Below are 19131 nucleotides of genomic sequence, written 5' to 3' on the forward strand. Positions count from 1 at the left end.
ATAAGAGTAAGGCGCTGTTTACTTGTGTGTTTTGCATCAGTGTTCTTTTGCTAACTCTGCATTTGACTGTGTAAATATTTTTGTTACAATATATCTGCAAGTTTTGTTACCTCCAACCTACCTCCTGCTTCATCAACGCCGATAATCATATTGAAGAGGCTTTGGTCGACTTCAAGGAGAAAAGAACAAACTTAACTCAAGGGCATGCCCGAAACGATGGAGATGGCCAACCACCTCATGTCACTCAACCACGTGTCTCTGCACAGACCTAGAAGTCAAATCCACCAACACGCGCATATGTACTATAAGAGGAGCGAAACAAAATATCGCTTTAACTTCCCATTTTGCCCGGTGAATCGCTCCCTCATAGTTATTCCGTTGCCAGTCCCCGACAAAAACGCTCCAGAAGAAGAGCAGAAGTGTTACAACTTCCTGCGTAAAGCAGAAGACACACGGTTCGATTTGGCATCCGATTCGACGTGCAGCCCGCCAAAACAATGTCATATCTGGCTGTTATCATCTCATCAGAAAGCTCGATCGGACTTCGGACATGCGACTGCCCGGCCAGCTTTTCGTCGTCCGATGGCCAGATCGTCAGAAGGCGACAGCAATGACAGCACGGATGGCATAAACGTCACAGTGACGTAGCCACCTGGGATTGGGAAGGTGGCCATAGCAGGGTTTTAGTGAGGGTAGATGGGACAGAAGCACATGAACGAGTGAGTGAATAAACTTTTATTTGGTGCAGCAAAACACGTAAAACGTGCACCTGGCTAAGATGAACGCAATATTGAATGAGCTCCTTATATCGCTGGTTCAATGTGAACCAGCTGTGTGGGAGCAGAGATTAGAAATGTACAGAAGGAACGGCGCTCGTGTCAATGCTTCGAAAACAATAGTGGAAGCGCTAGGCCTCATCATGTCGTAAGGTATGTAGTCGAATTATTTTTGAGCGCAGTGTCCTCGCATACAGTGTAACATGGCGCATTTGTTTGTTTTCACTGTATTTGTGTACCACATTGTCTAGTGCAAGCAAAACACGCGATTTGTTTCATTCAAATAGTTAGCTTCCTCATTCCTGGTAGCTCACGCCAACTTGAAAAAAAGAAAACACGGTACGCGGTATACGAAAAAGCGAGAAAAAAAATACATTTCGATCAGTGAGCATGCAAGATGTTGCGCGTGACACGGTTGCATGCGTCCGGGCTGCTTGTTTGGAGATGAACGCATTTATCGGCCTCCTTTGCGTGGGGACGGCTGAATGCTGCACGCTCCTAATTGTTTTTGACATGAAGCAAGCTGCATGCAACACGATTGTGAAAAACAGAAGGAAACAGGATAAACAATATCGGGGATCCTTCTTTGCGTGAATGGCATGCCTCTCTAATTATGTGCAGCTGGGCAGTCTTTCACAGTGCTCCATTTGCGAAGTTTTCAGCATCTCTACGTAAGGTCGCGCTATAGGGCTCGTGCGCTCAGTTGGTGGCGCCACCGCTCTCCAAGTGCGCAGCGCCAATGCGGCCACATCGCGCATTTTGTCCCTGTTCCCATGCTGTTTCCTTCCCGGCGCGCAGCTCGAAGTTGTGTCACGTTGTGTGCGGTGAACGTCGGTGCGGGAAAATGGCAACGCAAAATGAGTCCCGCTTGCTGTTTTGCGGCTACGGACGAATAACAAACATTCAGGAGTACTTCAAACGAAGTAGTTTGCTTCGTGGTGGCGACTTATACGCCGCTAATCACGTTTACTGCGTAAGAGAAGAATTGCACAGTGTCGTCGGTCCGTCGGAAATCATGGGAAAATGCATCGCACAAATGAAGAGCGTGGAGTACGACGTGCGTTTAGAGGTGAGTAAACTTTTTTCTTGGCATGCGATAGAGATTACTAGGCTATCGCCAGCCTGGCGCGCATTAGCAGAAAGCTGGGATAGTTGGCATACTAGCAGCAATAAAAAGACGAAGAGACCGCACGAAGTGCCCGTCTCATGGATTTCTAGCGACGTTAGTGCTTTAAATGAGCGGATTACCTTGTACACAGTGGCCGATTAGGTTCCATGAAACCATTCTCGGATTTTTTTTTTTTCTACTGCGCAGTTCTAGGCTTGCACACTCGAGCAGGCTGGTTCTGTTGTGTGCATTTTCTGGAAACACTTACTTCTGTGCGGGCATAAACTGACTGTGTATTTTTCTTCCCCTAGTTATCAGCGCACGAAAGAAAAATTGTGAAAGCTTATTGCACGTGCAAGGCTGGATGTCGTGGCTGGTGCAAGCACGGCGCGGCACTGGCCCTGTATGTCAACTACCACCAACACACGTCGTGTACGGACCTGCCGTGTGCTTGGCGAAAGCCATCGACCCGTCCAACGCTTGACACAAAGAAGTCCATCAGTGAACTATTCCCGAGTAAGTGTGAGCGCCTGTTTGCACTTTGCGAAATCTTTTTGAACATGTGCAACTGTGTTTTTCGTTCAGGTGGTCCCATCATAAAGCCAATCCTGAAGCCCCTCAGCCCGACAGTCGTGCACAGCCAGTTTCCCGACGTGAACTGCGCGTTCAGGCATGTCATAAATTTTGAAGAGAGTTGCGCGATTGAGGCACCTGATGCTGTTGTCGCCGTTGCTGCCAAGCAAACTGACGAGTCGCACTGCGACCTCGTAAAAAAAATATTTGATAATGAGCGGCAGCTTCACCATAGCTTTGAAGTTTCAAGCACATTACCCCTGAGGCTCAAAAAAAGTGACATGTTGTCCACGCTCTCAGCAAAGGAGAAATGCTTTTATGAGTGTGCGATAAGCAAAAGCATGGATGAGGTTGTAGAAATTGCTTTAGCAACAAGGCGGCAAGCATCAGTGACAAGGTTTGTTGCTATATTATACCTAGTGTATCCACTTGTGTTTCTTGTGTTTCCTCTTATTGATGAGCATACCTTATCACAGATGGCACACAGAACGCCGTCTGCGAATCACTAGCAGCAGTGCACACCGCGTCAAAACCAGGTGCAACAACTATGAGACTCTGGCAAGTTCCCTTGCGAGGCCAAGGTTCTTTTCATCTGCTGCAACTTCTTATGGTAAGCTAGAATTCAGAAATAGGCTAGATAATCTAGGCACTGTGCTAAATTGTATGAAAGAAGTTCACGGATATTTAACGCATAGCATGACAAACATTTACCGGTGCTGACTGTGGAGTCACCTTTTACTGATGCTTTGTGCAGGAAAACAAATGGAAAATGAAGCAAGAGCAGAGCTGTCCACAGCACTTGGCACTGTCATCCACGAAGTAAAGATGAATGCATACTTTGAAAGAGAGCTTGAAACTTATGCTACTCTTTTGATTTGCAGGTTGGCCTTTTCATCCACCCGGAGCAACCCTGGCTATGCTGCAGCCCAGATGGCATTCTGGATTCAGATGGAAGAATGTGTCTGATCGAGATAAAGTGCCCATTTTCTCTAAAGGATAGGAAACTCATCGACCATGAACACGAAGAAAGCTTCGTGCCATACATTCACTATGTGAATGGCCAACTTCGGCTGAAGAAAACGCACCAGTATTATTCTCAGATGATGCTTATGCTGTACATTTTAGGCATGAGAGAAGCGTTTCTTTATATTTATTCATCACAGCAAAGCATCACCGTATGTGTAGAGCGCGATGAAACTTTCCTCGCAGAATATGTGCCCAAACTTGAGACCTTTTATTTTAAACATTTCTTGAGTGAGATAGTTAAGTACACCTGAAAGCATTCTAATTTTTTCTTCTTTTATGTACTATGTGATGCACCAGTGATATTGTTCTAGTGCTTTGAAATGTTTTAAAATACCTGAAAGCATTCTCATTGTTTTGCTTCTTTTATGTACTACGTGATGCACCAGTGATATTGCTCTAGTGCTTTGAAATGTGTTAGACCTTTGCGTTCCGGTAAATGTTAATGGTACTCTAAGTTGGTTTATGGTGTTTAACGTCCCAAAGTGACTCGGGCTGTGAGAGACGCCATAGTGGATGGCTCGGGATAATTGCGACCAACGGCCAGATGGCTGGTGCGAAGAGAGCCAGAGAAGGTGACTCAAAATAATGAAATGCTCAGCACCTTTTCGTGTCCAGGTGCAAGGATTTGTCACCTTGCGTCTAAGGTACCGACGGCTTCGGCATTGTCGCGGCCATTGATAACGATCAGCTCTGTCAAGTAATCCCCTTGGGGTGTCGTATTGAGACTGATACTGCATTTGACAAATGAGGTGAATGATGTTTCCCCTATTAAGTGGTCTGGAGAAATCAAGACATTTAAGCTGCGTTTTGAGATGCTGGAGAGATTCCCGCAACCAGCATGATGTGAATCAACATCTTTTCGATTTAACGATGTATTCGTCACTGATGCTTGAGGGCTCCTGGCCGAAAGGCGACAATGAGTCCTGGCAGTACTGACACTGCAGCGTACACAAGCTTCTGTAAATAAATAGTAGTCTAGTCACCGATTCAGAGCATTTATTTGTTTGCATTTTTGTGCGTCCTGGCAGAGCACATACCCCAGATCCTGAGATTTTAGTTTATACTTCTGCTAAGTCCACTTGGAAAAGCAAGACGTTTAAGCCGCGTTTTGAGATGCTGGAGAGATTCCCGCAACCAGCATGATGTGAATCAACATCTTTTCGATTTAACGATGTATTCGTCACTGATGCTTGAGGGCTCCTGGCCGAAAGGCGACAATGAGTCCTGGCAGTACTGACATTGCAGCGTACAAGAGCTTCCGTAAATGAATAGTAGTCTAGTCACCGATTCAGAGCATTTGTTTGTTTGCATTTTTGTGTGTCCTGGCAGAGCACATACCCCAGACCCTGGGATTTTAGTTTATACTTCTGCTAAGTCCAATAGGGAATAATACATTTTGTCAGTATGCCTTTGTAGCTTTATTATGCAACCATGCACGGCTAGTGCCAGCAGTGCCACTCTGTAGTAGTAAAAACACAGTAATGTTTGCCAATATTCATGTGAATTGCTGCTATACTTTCAAACAAATGCTCCCGTGTGCTTACAACAGACCGGTATATAATTGACTGTGTGTTGGAGATGTCTGTGCTAATACTTCAAATGTTTTTCTGGTGCAATATTTTTGTCTCTTTAAACATATTTACAAACGTCTCACAGCTGGGTACGAGTGGTGGCCCTGACTTTCATTTGTATTGTGTTTCAATGTTCATCTAAATTTCCATACAAGAGTTTCTGTATTGTGCCTACACAGGAATGTCGGTATTGTGACACTTTACAATAAAAACTTCTACAGAAACATGCATGTCATTCAGGCTCTGGATTATCAACACTCCTCGGCAGTAATGTTGTGCTAGATATCTAGTTTAGTTTCACAGTTTAGTGTCAATATGACTGTCGTACAATTACTGTACCTTGAAAGATGCACGACATTTTTTTCATTTGCAGTAATTGACATGGCTTTTGAGAAGCTTCCACTCTCAGCTCACGTGCAGGTACCCACGTATGTGAATTTAAAATGAACCACAGAAAATCGTATATTTTTAAAATGTATTTGTATTTACCATCCATCACATCACGTGCCAACTTATTATACAAAAAAACACCATGCCAGTGCCGCTACAGCTGCTGCTATGCTGCATTCCCCATAAGCCAACGTGTATGCGCCATTATCACCTGCAGCTTAAACATTGAAGAAAAGGTTGGCTTAGCCACTGAGAGAACGACCTAAGTGCTCTTTTGGAACCATTACAACTAAGCATGCATAGTAGACAAACATTCAGTGATGTCAGCCTCAGCCCAGCATATTCAAAAGGCTGCTTTTTCGCCCAACAAATTTATCAAAATGAGCATTCAAACTAACTCTGTGTCTGGATTACTTGGCTCAATAATGTGTGGCTGAAGGTTCGCAAGAATGCAGCACATCCGCATTATGTCACTCATGTGGGGAATCAGATCAATAGGCACCCTTGAATTCACTATGCCAAACATTTTCAGTCTCTGTATAGCTCTTTCAACATGTATACACACTTGTGCGACATGATAGGTTCGCTCCAGCTCTTCATGGGTGAATTGAACATTTCCTTTCGAAAATGGTGGTAGCACAATAATTCCCTTCTGGCTTTCAGTGGGTGCTTTAATTCCAGGGAAACCCTTGTCCGCTAAAATAACATCTCCTGGTTCTATGCGATCAAGAAACCCTGACTCCAGTGTAATGTGAGTGTCTGAGGTGCGGCCACCATACGCCTGTGACACAAAGGTGACTGTTCCATTTGGCAATATACCTATCAAAAACTTCAACGTGTAGCCACCTTTGTAATGCGAAAACAGGGCACGTTTCTGTTCTGTGGTGGGTGGTTCTTCTGTGCGAAGCTCTGTGCAATCAATTATGTAGCGGCAGCGTGGGAAGTGCAGCTTAAAACATGTGGGCATCGTGGCTTGTACTGCTCCAAGCGATGGCTCCGGTATCCATTTCTGCATTGCATTTAACAGATTAGTTAATACAAAGTAGAATATGCGGCTAACTGTCGTGCGATGAAGGCCAAAAAGCACTGCAATGCTGGCGAATGAAACGCCCAGCTTCATTTTCATCAGGAATATGGACAACTTCTGGAAAATCGGCACGTCCACTTCTCTCACAACAATGGGTGAAAGCACAGACAATAACAGAGAAAAGACGTTTGCGCTAACACCACACAGTTCACGAAAGGCATCCTTTCTCTGGATCAGAGAATTGTAGCCAAGAAATGCACAGCTGCGCTCGTTCGGTCCGATAGCTGTCGATCTCACAGAGGCACTTGCTTGTACACCTTTCTCAACAATGCTGGTATGGCAAACTTGTGTAGATGCGGCGCCTTCTGCTGTCACAGAGAGGAACAGAGTGCAAACACCTCCGTTAAAGTCTGCATCTGTCTGGGTCATCTGAAAAGTTGTAGAAAAGCATCTCGTCAAGCTTTGTTTTAAGTGCTTGGGAAGAACTTGAACGCATTGAAATGTTGCGTTAATCTCAAGCAAAAGAATAATGTCTTGGTTGACAGGAATAATTGAGTGATGAGATATTAGTTAAGTGGAGTCGCGATCGAATACATGTTCCCTGCCATTAGGACCACTTATGATCATTGGTGCATGAAATGAAATGCCTCGAAACACTGCTTGAATTAAGACACAACACAGTGCTTCCAGTAAACTGGGGTGTGGCCTGAGGGTGGTACATCAGGGCAAGTGTCACTCCCAAATAATTTTTTTTTCTGTTTACTTTGGGACACCGAGCACGAGAGGTAAACACCTGTCTACCCAGCACCTATTCCGTGTCAAGGGCGTGCCTCGTCCAAAATTTCTGGCTAGGCCACTGACGCAAACGAAACACGCCTGAAGGCTAGTCTCTCGTGATAATAATAAACATATAACACGTCTGCTCACCACGGATGCGGATGTGCCCGTTTCTTCCGGTAATGCAATGATTTCGTCGGCGAAGTCAGTCGAGGAGTTCTCTGCAGTCGCCGTGATTGCGCTCTTGGATGTCGGCGCTTGAAGCACTGCGCGACGTCGCTGAGCCCTATAAAAAAACAGCTGTAAGCCCGCTTAATGAATACTGCAATACATTTTCAGTTTTCATGGAGGCGCAACAATTTCTTTGAACTATCGGTTCAGCCGCGCTTCAAAGTCGTAAAGAACTGTAGCATCGCAGCAATTTTTTTCACAGCCTATTCTAACCACTTCACGGGTAACCTTTCTATTAATAACACTCACCTCTTATATCTGTCGAGCTTTGATGCCGGTAGTACTGCATCACTTCTTTTGTAACACGGCGGAAACACAGTTGGCACATAGGGGGGATGGCCGGCAATCGTGCTCGCTTTGTTACCGACAAAGTGAGCGCTGCAGATGACTGTCCTGCGTTGCACTGGCTGCCACAAATCTCCATTCGGGCTAAAAATAATAAAAGAAAACAAGGGAACCAACAATGTGTTAATATTACCTTGAGAGAAAGCGATAGAAACCGCGCGAAGACATGACGCGCTTGCTTACCGGGTGCGCCGAACGGCAGCGATCCAACGTTGTCGCCGATCAGCCTCGTACGATTTCCAAGGAAAGTGATAAAACTGCACCTTCGGCAGTTTCCCTGCCGTGTTCTTGTAGCTGTTATGACATCCGCACACGCAACAGTAGATAGAGGTCGACTGTTTTCGCCGTGTACACACGCTTGCGTTGCTAGGGGCCATCGTCCACCTGCTGCGGCTAGGCGCGGCTGTGCGGATGGAACAGGGACATTTCGCCAGCCGCCGCCGCAGTGGCGCTGCAGGTCTGATTTGAAACAGCAGCGCTCGAGGCCTATTCCCTCATTCGCAAGTGCGCTAGTACACGATAGTGTTAGCTATGCATATACCTGACAAAAGGGCATATTCATGTGACCACACTTTCCACATTGTTCTTTAAGTTGCACCAAATTTTGTACTCAAAATCTTTGAACTTGATTCCTTCCGTGTGCACAATTAATGCGAAATTCATTGATGGTTGCAGCACTCAATCATATGTGGTTGTGAAATTTTTCAGAGAACATTGACCTGATTGTGCGCCGCTGGCGGAACCTGCGCGATACATTTGAAAAGAAGATAAAAGAGTTAGCAAAAAAGAGCAGAGCTGGAGCGGGAGAACCTGTTTCCAAATGGAAATATTTCGACCTCATGCTGTTTTTGATGGACATTGTACAACCATGCCCGTATGTTTTAAACTCCTGTTCTGCATGAAATACTATCTTGCAAGAGATTTTGAATGCAGAATACCAATGTATACTGTTGTGCAGCATGTGAGTGAGCAAGAGGTACACTGTTAAAATTTGTGAAGCCACACCAGTCACTGTTAATAACACTTGTCGTTGGGCTAGTTGGTGCATGCTTCTTAACAACAAAAATGATGCAACATACCAAGGAAGACGAGTGAAAGGAAAGAGCGTCTACTATCCTCGATCATGTAAAGAGTTCATACCCTATGATGTGGCCCACTAAACAGTCATTAAGAGAGGTATTGCCTCTGTGGTTTTGGAAGGCACGCTGGTGAGATCTTTCCCTCACAGGATGGCAGAGAGCTTTGACAGGTGAACTGGCTTTACTCAGCTGGGTATCCTCGCTCCGTCGTAGGTGCAGTAGCTGAAACCTTCCTTCAAAAATTGAAAGGAAAAAAGAAGGAACGGCATTTGATGGAAAAAAAGTCCAATAGTTGTACCTTACGTACATAAAGTTGTGCATGACTTTGAGAAGGTAGCTCATAGGTACAAGGTACCTCTGGTCTTATCTGCACCAAGGAAGCTGTTGGGCCTGTGCCTGCGGATTTCAAAAGCACTTCACCCATCTACATGTGGTAAGAGGCATGCAAGGCCCCAAGTCACCTGTGCAGCGGGTGTGGTTTACGAAATTCCACTCAGCTGCGGCAAGGTTCACATCGGCCAAACGGGGCAATATGTTAACGACAAAGCTCAACAACATGAACTTTCGTTAAAGAATAACCACTCAGGACATATTTACCTGTGCACTATGAATCCTGTCATTGTAAGGCAAGGTTTAAAAGGATTGACATTCTTGGCAGCAGCAATGAGGTGCTGGCATGAGAAATATTGGAGGCATACTACATAAAAAAAAAAGATATCTGTATTAGTGATACGTCAGTAGTGTTGCACAGTGCTGAGCTTGAATTCTTTAGATGCTTTTCAAACTAGCACATGCCTGATATTGACAGATTTATGGTGGTGTGGTGCGCGGATCCTTGCTGCGTATGTAAGGTGTGGCGATATACTGCGATGTTTTCAAGGAGTAAAGTTAGTTGCAAGTGATGCCCTTTCCGTTTGCCTGTCTTGGTGTGTTGCGTTGTTTTCATTGTGAGAAACAGTGACTGTGCGTTTGAATGATTTCAGTACAGACAGGTAATCAAAAAATGCTTTTGTTCTGCTTTTAAACGACATCGTGCATCAGAACACAACAAAAATATACAGGAAATCCTCAGAAATTGCTTCAGCAAGCAGCAGAATATAATGGAAAGCAGACACTGTAGGAATAGCTGACACTTTCTGGTCAAGTTGGCCAGCAAACAGGTACTTGAACCTTCTGTGACGAAGAAGATCGGCAGGCTGAAAAGCCCCATTGTCATCGCGTGGCTCGTACGCTGTTCGCTCGCTGGCTGCGCCCTACCTGCTGTTGCCGCGTTGGTCGCTGCTTCTCTACGACCCGAATAAACCCCCTTTACAATTGGTGGAGCTGCTGGGTACAACCGCAATTCTGGAACTTCGCAACCGGACACTGCAGCCTGTCTTCATTATGCCGGAAGAAGGATCACCGCAACCACAACCCGCTGCCCCGGTGACTACCGTGGTCTGCCCCGGCCCGCTGCGTCAACGCGACCCACCCATCTTCAGCGGTACCGAAGACCATGACGTAGAAGACTGGCTCGCTGACTACGACCGGGTGAGCATCCACAACCACTGGGACGACACCAAAAAACTGAATTACGTATCGTTTTATTTGAGCGGTGTCGCCAGCGTGTGGCACCGCAACCATGAACGTGATCTCACGACGTGGCCAGCCTTCAAAACTAACGTGACGGAGGTATTCGGGCGCCCCGCCGTTCGCAAGCTTCGCGCCGAGCAACGTTTGCGCAGTCGTGCGCAACAGTGCGGGGAGACATTTACAAGTTATATAGAAGATGTTGTCGACCTCTGCAACCGCGTTGACGTCACAATGGCTGATGCCGAGAAGATCCGCCATATCTTAAAAGGCATTGAAGACGACGCCTTCCAGATGCTGTTGGCGAAAAATCCGGCGACAGTCTCTGAACTCGTCAGTCTCTGCCAAAGCTTCGACGAACTCCGCAAACAACGCCTAGCCACCCGCCAATCGCCTCCTCAGGCGACTTCAATGTCGAGCTTGGCGGTTTCCCCGGATAATACGTCGCTACTGCTACAGATCAAGGAGTTCGTCCGTGAAGAGGTGGCTCGTCAGCTTTCTCTGATTCCCCTCACGCACGGCCAGTCGAATTCTCCGTTGGCGCCCGCTCTCCAATCTGTCATCAAGGCGCAGGTAGCCGACCACATTCCACCTTCTCTCCAGCAGGCTCCGGTTGCCGCTCCCCTGACGTACGCCGAAGTCGCTTCGAGGCCTGCACCACAGACCTACGGTCCCCTTCGCCCGCCTTTGCGCCCGCCCGTATCCGCTCCGGTCCGGCCACTGGTGCAGTATGCACGACCTCAAGATCATTGGCGCACGGAAGATAATCGGCCGATTTGTTTTTATTGTGGCCGTGCTGGACACGTAGCACGTCACTGTCGCCTCCTTACCCCCAACGTCCCCAACAATGTGCGTCCATATGCGCCACGTTTCCACCAACGCCGCAACTATTCGGACACCTTTGACTCTCCTCCTGTTGTCGACACCGCATTCTCCGCTGCTCGCCGTTCACCTTCTCCTCGCCGCCGCTCGCTTTCACCCATGCACCGGCGTCGGAGCCCTTTGCGCCAGGAAAACTAAATATCGCAGTTCAGGAGGCGAGAACTGCGGTGCCAGCGAAATGTATAAGGCCTCACACTTCCCCGAAGAACGTTATTGAAGTCGCAATAGAAGGAACATTGACGCTAGCACTTGTCGACACCGGCGCTGCACTTTCAGCGATAGATGCCCGTATTTGCCGCAAGATCGGAAAAGTGACGACACCGCTTTCTGGACTGTCTCTTCGAACTGCCAACGCGCAGCACGTCGAGCCATCCGGCGCCTGCACTGCTCGTGTCGTCATTCAGGACGTCCTCTATATCATAGAATTCGTCGTGTTGCCATCATGTTCACACGACGTCATATTAGGTTGGGACTTTCTCTCCACACATCATGCGATCATTGACTGCGCCCGCGCCGAAATCGAGCTGTTTCAGTTTTCGACGGATATTATCACAGACCATAAGGACCATTGCCGCAAAATCTCTGTTTCAGAAGACACCATTATACCTGCCTGGTCTTCCACCCTTGTCAGTATCTCTTGTGACTATGTAGATGACGGCACAGTACTCTTCGCTCCGTCTGAACTCTTAGTTCGCCGCCGTTCACTACCACTGCCGTTCGCCGTCCTCGAGTTCAAAGCTGGCGCCTCTCTCATGTGCGTCTCCAACCCATCGGCTGAACCAATTACTTTACGCCGCCGTGAAAGCCTTGGCAGAGCAGAGCCACTGACTTCATCTTCAATATTTGACACGATGGACGACTCCACTTATATTGCTGCTCTCGAGGAATCGCGTCCACAGTCCCTACCGGGTTCTTTTACGCCAGCTATTGCCAGTGACCTTACGACGACGCAGCGCGACGAACTTCTTCGCTTGCTCCAAGGCTTCTCTTCCTCATTTGATTGCCAAGCAACATCACTCGGCCGCACAACGACTGTTTCGCACACTATCGACACTGGGAGCCACGCACCAATTCGACAGCGTCCCTACCGAGTATCGGCGACTGAAAGACAAGTTATCAATGACCAGGTGAACGACATGCTCAATCGCGGTGTCATCCAGCCTTCTAGTAGTCCTTGGGCATCACCAGTCGTCCTAGTTAAAAAGAAAGACGGCTCCATACGATTTTGCGTCGACTATCGAAGGCTTAACAAGGTTACCCGAAAGGATGTATACCCGTTGCCACGTATTGACGACGCACTTGACTGTTTGCAAGGAGCGGAGTTCTTTTCCTCCTTAGATCTCCGCTCTGGCTACTGGCAGGTGCCCATGGCGGACGCTGACTGTTCTAAAACCGCATTTGTAACACCAGATGGCTTGTATGAATTCACTGTGATGCCGTTCGGTCTGTGCAATGCACCCGCCACCTTCGAACGCATGATGGACGGCATCCTACGTGGCCTAAAGTGGCATACTTGCCTCTGCTACCTTGACGACGTTGTCGTCTTTTCCCCTGATTTTCCGACCCACCTTCGGCGTTTACATCAAGTTTTGACCTGTCTGCGGAATGCTGGTCTCCAGCTTAACTTAAGAAAGTGCCGATTTGCAGCTCGAAAACTGACTATATTAGGCCACGTTGTCTCCAAAGAAGGCATTCTTCCTGATCCTGATAAACTTCGCGCCGTATCCGAATTTCCGAAGCCCACTAATTTGAAAGCACTGCGCAGCTTCATTGGCCTATGCTCCTATTTTCGACGTTTCGTTCGCAATTTTGCTACAGTGATCGCACCACTTAACCAACTTCTTCAAGGCGACAATGAACTTTCTGGTTGGTCGGAAGCCTCTGATGATGCCTTTACGACTCTTCGTCACCTCCTCACGTCTCCGCCAGTCTTGCGCCATTTTGATCCAAGCGCACCTACAGAACTTCACACTGACGCCAGTGGTGTCGGCCTTGGTGCCGTGCTCGCACAACGCAAGAACACTAATGCCGAATACGTCGTCGCTTATGCTAGTCGTGCCCTCACGAAACCTGAGGCCGATTACTCAGTCACAGAAAAAGAGTGCCTAGCTATCGTATGGGCTCTTCAAAAATTTCGTCCATATCTCTACGGTCGACGCTTTGACGTGGTGACGGATCATCACGCTCTTTGCTGGTTGTCCAACCTAAAAGACCCGTCGGGCCGCCTCGCTCGGTGGGCCCTCCGAATCCAGGAATACGATATCCGTGTCGTCTATCGTTCTGGACGCAAACACTCTGACGCCGATGGCCGCTCGCGCTCCCCAGTTACTTCAGACAGCAGCACTTCTACTTATAGACATGACATCTCACCACTTGACATCCTGGACATGGCATCGGAGCAACGAAAAGACCCATGGATCGTCATGATATTCGACTTTTTATCAAATCCTCCGGCAACTTCGGCACCTCGAGCGTTAGGCCGACAGGCGCAGCATTTCACAATCCGCGACGGACTTTTATACCGCCGCAACTACCAAAATGACGGCCGCAAATGGCTCTTAGTAGTACCTCGCCACCTACGACAAGATTTATGCTCCGCTTTTCATTCTGACCCGCAGTGTGGTCACGGCGGAGTGTCAAAAACTTACACACGGCTTCGCCTACGATATTATTGGCGAGGGATGTACACCTTCGTCCACAAATACGTGCGCTCCTGCATTGCCTGCCAGCGACGCAAATGTGTCCCGCATCTCTCCACCGCACCTCTCCAACCACTTCCCTGCCCAGCTCAACCATTCGACCGCGTCGGCATTGATATATACGGGCCTCTTCCATTTACTGGCGCTGGCAACCGATGGATTGTTGTGGCCGTAGATCATCTGACACGGTATGCCGAAACCGTCGCCTTGCCTGCTGCATCAGCAAAAGACATCGCCTCGTTCATACTAAACAACTTCGTTCTCCGCCATGGCGCCCCTCGCGAACTGTTGAGCGATCGGGGCCGCGTATTCCTCTCAGACGTCCTGCAGTCACTCCTATCTGAATGCCAAATTATTCACCGCACTACTACTGCTTATCATCCACAGACCAATGGCTTAACAGAACGATTCAACAGAACTCTTGGTGACATGCTATCCATGTATGTTGCATCTGACCACTCCAACTGGGATCTTGTACTTCCGTTCGTCACTTACGCATATAACACTGCCTCTCAAGCCACTACTGGATTCTCGCCATTCTTCCTGCTTTACGGCCGCCATCCCTCCAGCACCATTGATACTGTTCTCCCGTACCGGCCGGACCCTGCTGAATGCTCACCTGTTTCTGCGATTGCTCAGCACGCCGAGAAATGCCGACAACTGGCCCGTTCTTTGACGTCTGCTCAACAGTGCCGCCAAAAAGAGCGCCATGACCTCAATCCTCCCCCTCACCCTCTCCCCGTCGACTCACTCGTGTGGCTTTGGGTCCCGCCTGTTGCTGCTCCTGGCCTTTCGTCCAAGCTCCTCCCGAAGTACCACGGGCCCTACCGCGTGGTTGCACAAACATCACCAGTGAACTACGTGGTCGAACCCGTATCGCCATCTCCCGATCTCCGTCGACGAGGGCGAGAGACTGTACACATTGACCGGCTGAAGCAGTACTACGATCCGCCCACCTCTTCCTAGGTCGCCAGGATGGCTACTCTTCAATTCCGGGGGTGATTGTGACGAAGAAGATCGGCAGGCTGAAAAGCCCCATTGTCATCGCGTGGCTCGTACGCTGTTCGCTCGCTGGCTGCGCCCTACCTGCTGTTGCCGCGTTGGTCGCTGCTTCTCTACGACCCGAATAAACCCCCTTTACACTTCCATTAAGCAAACATTGTGTGTCTGAATGGATGTTTGCATTCTTCAAACTGTAGTGATTGTACTGCACTTCATGTTTGAAAGTCTCAACTCTCTACTCGGATAGCAAAAACTTATTCATGTTGAGGTTATGGAATACTCTTATGCCCATATTTCCCCTTCTTGGCTTACGCCAAAACAACGATTTAATGCACTTCTCCTTCCTCACTTAGAACAACAAGCTACCTGGCTGATGGTCCAAATTCATTAGACGAGGTCCTTAGGGACACTGAAGATGACCCGTAAGGGCTATTTGCTTCCATGCTGCTCCACCATGGTGCCAGCAATGAAGAGACAATGTACATTGAACTCCCACATGAAGACATAACGCAAACACGATCATCTACACCTCTTTCAAACATCTTGCCCCATGACCCCGCTCAATCTTCACAGCCTTCCTCCCTTTCTTCACACTCCCCAACACGAACACACGAAGCCGCCTCCACTAACACGCGCACTACTTGGCAAACAAAGAGACACAAGCGAAAATCTCAAACAGACCTTATGATATCAAGAGTGGACGCCCAGCTGCAGGAGGAAAGGCTCAACAGAACTGAGCACTTTCTGATTTCACCAGCAGATGTCATGTACAATGTGCCAGTTCACCCTAGGGAACAATGCAAGGTGCACCTGCTAGAAGTGCTCCTGCATTACCAAGCGGGAGTCATTCCGACAATGCTTAGTCTTGGAGTGTGGCCACCTTTGCATGATGGAGACACCAATTAGTGTGCCTGCACATGCACACGCTGAATAAATGCATCTCAAAAAATTCGTGTGTGCCTAAATTCTGTCCACAACTTTCATGTGCTAGACACATTGGGTCCAAACGGGTCATTAAAACAGTAGAGCTTCATTGCACCCTCAGTATGCAGGCCATAATGTATACATCACTTATTCATTCCGCCTGCCATTCCTATTAGGAATTTTAGCAGCATAGGAAACACATATATAGGTTACATATAGAACTATAGCAAGTAAATAGATTACAGCAAGGGCATCTATTATGCGAAATGGAACAAAAGTAAACCTGGCATTTCACGTAACTTGAGCCAAGAATTTTAAAAAGGCAGTAATCCGCAGTTGGATGTATGCAACGACTTTGGATCAGTCGCTGCATCGTATTGTGTGTCTCGTGCTTAAGAAGTACGATAAGATGCACGAGGCCTTAGACACTACCGATTACCCCGACCTCCAAACCATGTAGGATAACCACGAGGTTCACGGCTACGCTGACTACCTGAACATAATCAGAGCTGGCCTCACACGTCCCACACTAGTGCTCAAGAGAGACATGGAACAAACTTTGGTGAATCCTTTCAACCCCTGGATCACTGCCATACTAGATTCCAACATGGATTTGCAGGTCATACTGGACGTCTATGCCTGCGCTTCTTGCGTGGTGGAATATGTCAATAAGGCAAACAAGGGGCACATCCAACCTGAGCCGTGCCATCAAGGAAGTGGTTAGCGAATCACATGAGTTTGAGCTCGATAATGAAACCACCATGCGCCGCCTCGAAGTAAAGATACTCAGAGCGGTGGAGTTGTGCTTGGAAGTGGTGGCTTGGTTCCTCCTCCGAATGCCGATGTGCGAGATGAGCCAAGATGTCATATATATAAACACCAACTAGCCCGAAGAGAGGCCGAGGTCTAGAAAGACAAAAGTGATGGATGTGGAAGGAATTCACAGTACCAGCAACGACATCTGGAGAAAGATCGACTTGGAGAAATACAAAGAACAGCTTCCTCAACTAGAAGTTCATGGTGGAGAGAATCAAGACCGACCGAACCAAAAAGTGACGCAAACCGGCAGTTTTGCGATGTCGGGACTACAGCATAAACGATCCCGTAAACTACAAAAGAGAGCACGTGATGCTCTATTATCCGCATCGCAAAGCTATGAATCTCTTGGATAGAAACGCATTCGAGTCCATCTTTGATGAGCATAGAGAGAACATCATGAAGGTAAAGCATAAGTTCACTTCGCATGTCACCACTGAACAGCTAGTTGAAGCATGCGAATGAATCTTGCGTGGTGGCACTGAAGGAGGGGAAGAAGAAGTTGTTGCTGAAAACTACATACTGCACAAAGATGGGGCAGAATAGAGGCCGATTAGACATCTCGTGGATGAAAATGACAACACTGACATTTTGGGCGATGAGATTATCAATGCGACCGAAAGATTTATAAGTGTTTCCTGCCTGGCAGTTCAGAAATGGGGACAACTCTCGCTGTCGTCCGAGTTCTACGAGCGTATGAGGATGTTGAATGAGAGGCAGTCAGAATTCATCCGAGAAATAATTCATCATGTGGTCATGCCCGGGTCCCAACCGCTCAGGGTTTTCTTAAATGGCCCCGCTGGATGCGGAGAAACTCATTTTAAGCATGGCCATGGAGGCCTACAACAGATATTGCAAGAATAAAGCCGTATCGTACAGCGAATCATCGCAAGCAGTGCCCACGAATGCGTACATCATAACGGCTACCACCAGAAAGGCAGTGGCACTCGGAGGAATGACAGTGCATTCTGCATTTAAAATTGTGATATCACATAAAGACAGGGGCCTTTCCAGCAGTGACCTCAACGCTTTCCGGATACTCTTCTCTGAGACAGTGTTGCCAGAAGACAATTCAAGTGGGTGCCATTGAAGCAACAAAGCGTGTCCTTCTCACTTAAATCCGCGGGGCTCAGGCACGTGTCTGTCAAACGCACCCAGTTTTCCATCGTGCCCAATCACCATCCACAAATCCCAAGGGGGTACCTATGACAAAGTTGTCTACGAGTATTCTAGGAAACATCCCCAAAAGCTTGTCTATGAAGCGTTGAGTAGGTTCACTCCCTTAGACGGATTGTATTTGACAAACTCTGAGGGTGACCATCGTTTCTATCACGTATACAGAAATCTGGATCAGAGTTTGCACACCAAATTTGAACGCTTGCAGCAATACCCCCTCAACACAGCCTACTCTACATGTTTGAGTTCGCTTGAAGATTCAGACAAATTTATGACTGGCTTTGTTAACACGCGAACTATAGGGGCTCATTTCAGAGACCTCTCTAGTGATTGCCTCGTGGCCAAGGCGGACATTCTCATGCTTACAGAAACTGGCATTCAGCAAGACAACGTGGACTACTTGAAAGACCTTCGCAGGGTGGTCAGTGCTAGGTGATCCATGGAAGGCTCCTTGAGGAACGCCGGTGTTTCAATATATGTAAACACGAAAACTTCAGCAGTCGAAGAACTCAACCTTGGTAGTTTCACCCAACACGGAGAGGGGTGTTCGATTATTGTGAACCAGAAGATTGTAGTTGGTGGCATATATTTGGAACCCAATGTGGCCATTCACGATACCATCGCCGTCATATCCAAGTGTGTTTCCACGAATGGAAGTCTGCCTACGTTACTCGTGCGTGATTTCAATCGCAAAGAAAGTAGCTTTCATGCAAGAATGGAACACTCGTTAGCCTGAAACTAGACTCAGACGTTAACAGACCGACCACACAGTGGGGAACTGCGTTGGATTTGGTTTTCTTGGTTTGCGTTGAGCGTGCACCCCCGCCCACATATCCAATCCGAAGGAATGGGCTACGACTCTGTTAGAGGACATTGCGGCCATCACTGACCAGAGACTGCTGGTCTCGAGGAGGTAGACACCCACCTGCTTCACCTCTGACACACACGCACGAGCATTCAAAACCGCTGGCGTAAACAACGGCTTAATAGAAAGTTGAGCCAAAAAGTAGCTCAGCTGGACAAACAAACAGAAGAGTATGCAAGGAAACTAACTTCACGACAGTGTTACCAGGTTTGCGATGGCATGCAGGGCCAACTTGGTATGGACTGCACCTGGCACCTCCTTCAGTACTTACTAGAACCCAACACATGCAAATCGG

The 19131-nt window shown here is 47.8% G+C and overlaps 2 protein-coding genes across 2 annotated transcripts in view; both read right to left on the reverse strand.

The window, feature by feature from the left end:
* LOC126539709 (uncharacterized) overlaps positions 1-19131 on the reverse strand; it is a 328196-nt gene that overhangs the window by 212125 nt on the left and 96940 nt on the right. The window lies entirely within an intron of this gene.
* LOC126534839 (uncharacterized) lies at positions 5518-7530 on the reverse strand. Its single transcript, XM_072286641.1, has 2 exons — positions 7399-7530; positions 5518-6900 (listed from the first exon to the last, which is right to left on the reverse strand). Exon 2 carries the CDS (start codon positions 6898-6900, stop codon positions 5833-5835), a length of 1068 nt encoding a protein of 355 aa, XP_072142742.1. The 5' UTR covers positions 7399-7530; the 3' UTR covers positions 5518-5832.

This window comes from Dermacentor andersoni, chromosome 2 (genome assembly GCF_023375885.2).
Source record: "Dermacentor andersoni chromosome 2, qqDerAnde1_hic_scaffold, whole genome shotgun sequence".
In the NCBI taxonomy this organism is placed as follows: Eukaryota; Metazoa; Arthropoda; class Arachnida; order Ixodida; family Ixodidae; genus Dermacentor; species Dermacentor andersoni.